The sequence below is a fragment of the Eurypyga helias genome, unplaced genomic scaffold, assembly GCF_000690775.1.
Source record: "Eurypyga helias isolate BGI_N326 unplaced genomic scaffold, ASM69077v1 scaffold32101, whole genome shotgun sequence".
Taxonomy (NCBI): Eukaryota; Metazoa; Chordata; class Aves; order Eurypygiformes; family Eurypygidae; genus Eurypyga; species Eurypyga helias.
Genome location: NW_010230784.1, coordinates 11021 through 15205, shown reverse-complemented (window position 1 = coordinate 15205; position 4185 = coordinate 11021). Strand labels below are relative to the sequence as shown.

The following is a 4185-nucleotide window of genomic DNA, read 5'->3' as shown; positions in this document are numbered from 1 at the left end:
GAAGGGTATGATTTGATGCTCAAACCATTTAGGAGGGAAATATGAGACTAATGTACTTGAATTTTGAGACTAAAGGAATCTAGTAGGGTCTTAAGCAGTGGAAATGCCAATTATTTTTTGTTTGTTATGATTTTTTATTCTGAACCTTAATAAACCTGAAAAAAAGGGCCTTGGACTGTTCCTTGCACCTTTTGTACAAACGGTTGTATTTACTGTGCACTAAGTACTTGTTAGAAGTATTTTGGGGAATATGCTGTGAAAACCCTGCCACACCTAAAAGCTATTCTGCTTTATTTCTGTTTGGAACGGAGCAGAGTAGAGAAAACCTTCCCGAGAAGTGATAACAGGCCGCAGTTTGGGTTCTTGGTCTTGCACAGATCTGAAAGCCTAAAATCCTGCTGTGTTGCTAAACAGATAGAGAACGTGGGTTTTCATACTGGTTTCTGGTGACCTGCAGCTAGGCTGATGTCATTCTTCTAGCCGCTGTCAATCTTGTTGACAGTTAATGAGACTATTTTGTTTTTCTTCCAGGTTTTCATTTCAGCGCGGTTCTCCTCTCTGTGGCAAGGGCTGCCTTTTGAAGCAGCACATTCATTCTTCCCTTCAAGCACCATAAGTCTCATTTGCCAGCTCCAGAACCATGGCAACAGAAGAAAAGAAGCCAGATGCAGAATCCACCAAAACACAATCTACTCCTTCCTCCTCAACCAATCAGAGCAAGGTGTGTGTGGGGCTCCGAATAATATCCGTGTAAATATACATGGCAACTAACTGCATATTCAACAGGCCAACTGGAATTGGAGAATTGATTTCTAATATAGAATAAGAGCTTCATATTTCTGCTTTGCCTCGAGCTGAAAATGTGCGGAGGATTTTATGGGAAAAGTGGATAGAATATGGCCTCTTTTGTTGTGCTAGGGGTTGGGGTTTTTTTTTTTGGTTAAGTGGAAGTTCTTGCTAACAAAATACTTGTCACTTTGAGCATTAGGGAGGCAGGTTGTGTGTATCCTTGGAATGCCTGGAGGTGACTGGGGAACTGGTGAATCTACGGTCATAGTTACAAAGTGGGGAGACAGTCATTATTCAGGTTCTTTAAAGCCTGGAGATGCTGATGTCTAACTGTGATGCCTTCGCAGAGGGTGAAAAGAGAAAAATTGGGGTTTTGGTGATATGGAGGAATTGGCCTTTAATTTGATTCATAATGAGGAAGAAACTGGCAAACAATTAAAAGCACTACAGAGATCGGTACCAGGAGTATTTGACCTATGAGCACAGGATTGCTCTCACCTGTCTGTTAACAGCTTGGTTGAGTTTGGTGTGGGTGCAGCAGTAAGGCACTGCTGGCCCTAAACACTAAGGGTGGGGGTGTGTTTGTTTTGGGTTTTTGGGTTGTTTTTTGAATTTGGAGTGGGGAAAATTGCTGGAATCTCTGGTTTGGTGAATGTTCATGCAGACCGTTACTGTGTACTGACCCAGCCTGATGCAGAGCTTGTCACTGAGATACTAAATTCGGAATTTATTCAACTCATTCATATGTATTTTTCTTGCAGCCTGCGCCAGTAAAACCAAACTACGCTCTCAAGTTCACATTAGCGGGACATACAAAGGCAGTCTCATCGGTAAAGTTTAGTCCTAATGGAGAGTGGCTAGCCAGCTCCTGTGAGTATTGCTTTCTTTTTATCTCCTCTAAGCCATGCAAGTGCGGGCCTTGGGGAAGTCTGTCTTTAGTGTTCCCTTCATCAGATGAAGGAGGGATATAGCGCCATGGCTTTTCTCAAAAGGAGCGATACCAAAGCTGTTGGCCTTTGGGATGATCTGTTTTAAGCTTTTTAAATTCTGTTACTTTAAACACTGGATCTTCTATGCATTGCCAAGCTGGAGAATCTTCACTTGTTTGGCTTTCGTTACTGACAAAATGGGCAAAGCCAAACCCAGGATTCTTTCCCTGTGCAGAGGAAACCCTTGTGCTTTTCTGTATCGCTAAAGACGTAGCTTAAGCTTTTAAACTGAACTTTATATACAGCATCTGCATGCAAAAGCTTAGCTCTGGGAAGTAAGGAAGGTAGCTTTGGGCTGCTAAACTGGACTGTAGAGTGTGCTATGGGGGGCTGGCCACGTGCTTTTGTCCTGTGTGCCTGCGGTGTTAATAAGTCAGAGCCTTTGATGACCACAGTGAAATGTGCACAAGGCTGTTTCACTGCTTGCCCTCAAATGGTAGATCAAGTCCTCTTCCTGTCGGCTTTATTTCCTAGATTGTTTTTAGTAGTCATCACTGCTTGGTAGTTTTCCTTTGAAAATGTGTTTATGTGACCCTCAGTGATCCAGAGAGGATCTGTATATAAGGAAAGGGCTGTTGAAAAGAACACTGTTGAATGTGATGATGGGGGCCACTCATACATCTTCCGGATATGGGAATGACTTAAGTCTTTGGCTTAACTGCAAATAGCCTTAATAAGACCGGTGCGGTGTACCTTATAAATCACTTTTATGTCCTGGTTTCCTACTGAAAGTCCCCCCCCCTCTCCCCATCCCAGGTTTTCCAACCTCTGGCAAACATCAACCTTTTTTCTCTGGTGTGTTTTGCAAAATAACATGGATAATATGTTTGGATTTTTACAGACATGAATTCAGTCCAGCTCGTGGTGTAATTTTTGTTCCTTTTGGGCAAAAGCGTTCCTATGGGATGGTACTACTTTTACCACTTGGCAATCTAAAACAAAAGTAGAAACCCAAGTTGTCATCAGAGAAACTAAAGTGGCCAGAGGCTCTGTGCATTCCAGGCAGTTGATGTCATCTCAGCTGCTGCAGCGTGGCGTGAAGGAAACTCTTTACCAGCTACAAATTGCCTTATACACTTCCGTCTGCTTGGGGAGGGAGAACTACCCAGTGTTTGCAGGGACGTAGCTAACACGTTTCTTTCCACCTGGGAGGGACAGCTGTGTCTGAGTGCTGCTCATCTCTTAACCTCCACATTCTCTTCCAGCTGCTGACAAACTCATCAAAATTTGGGGAGCATATGATGGCAAGTTTGAAAAAACAATATCTGGTCATAAACTGGTAAGTATGAAGAGGTTACTGTGCACTTGAATATGAATTGACTTGTAAAGAATTTTGCATTTCCTAATCCAGAAATTTCCGTTCTTGGGTAGTTTGACGTGTGAAGAAGGCCTGTTCTTCAGTGTCGTTTTGTACTTTGTTTAGACAGCCCTGCACAGCAGCCTGGGACTGGAATTGCTGGAGTAACACCAGGTCAAGCTGGAAATACAGGCAGAGTTCTGGCTGTTAATGGAGTACCTGCATGCACACTGCCTGGCCTTTTTCTTGAGTCCCTCTGTTGCAGGAGCACCAACCTCGCACACGGGGCAGTGCGTTTTTGGGTGAAAATCCCTGTGAACTGCAACGCTGTGTGCTGTTCCATCTTTCCTTTGTGTATGGAGCAGAGTGGCTTGCCTTTTAAGGAGATTGAATTTTTCTTGTGGGTTTGCCTACATAAACACCACACTTACTCACTCTGCGAAGTTGTAAAGAAAACAATCTCCCAACCCTCTGGTTTTGTTTTGTAAAATTTCTTAGTTGCTGAAATTTCATAAGCAAAAATGAAGATTCACCAAAAGTAAAACCAGTAGAATCTTGTTCTGCCTTTAGAGACTCAGACCAGGAGCTAGCCATTTGTCATTAAGAGAAGCCACTTACTCAGATGAGTTTATATAGCATACTGTTTCTGAATGCCAAGAAGAGGTGGTGTTAGCTACAGTAGGAGCTGTGTGAACAAGCCATTGGAGTGTTTGGAGTATATGGCTCAGCTAAAAATGAACTCTTATCCCCATCACATCAATGAATTCCCAACTCTCGATGCTGAACTTTCTTTCAAGCTTCAGCTGTGACAACAATATGCAGTTTGTGCTTTCCATGTTCCTGTGTCAGTGAACAAACAGATCTGAGAATTCTTTTCCTTTGTTTCAGGGTATCTCTGATGTTGCTTGGTCATCAGATTCCAACCTTCTTGTCTCTGCCTCCGATGATAAAACTCTCAAAATATGGGATGTAAGCTCGGTAAGGGCAGAAGCTATTTACATTCCTTCTCCCCAGCACTGGCACCTTGCCTCATGTTGTTCTGAGAGACAGCCTTGATGTGCTGTGGTGAGAGAAGGTAGAGTTAAGCGCTAGCTCCTCTTTGGGTAATAC

At 43.1% G+C, this 4185-nt stretch overlaps 1 protein-coding gene across 1 annotated transcript in view; it reads left to right on the top strand.

The window, feature by feature from the left end:
• Positions 1-530: 530 nt before the first annotated feature.
• The window catches only part of WDR5 (WD repeat domain 5), a 12139-nt gene continuing 8484 nt past the window's right edge, over positions 531-4185 (top strand). Inside the window, exons 1-4 of the mRNA XM_010160857.1 lie at positions 531-721; positions 1551-1659; positions 2984-3057; positions 3964-4053. Coding sequence (XP_010159159.1) covers positions 641-721; positions 1551-1659; positions 2984-3057; positions 3964-4053 — 354 coding nt within the window. The 5' untranslated portion in view covers positions 531-640. The remainder of the gene's footprint in view (positions 722-1550; positions 1660-2983; positions 3058-3963; positions 4054-4185) is intronic.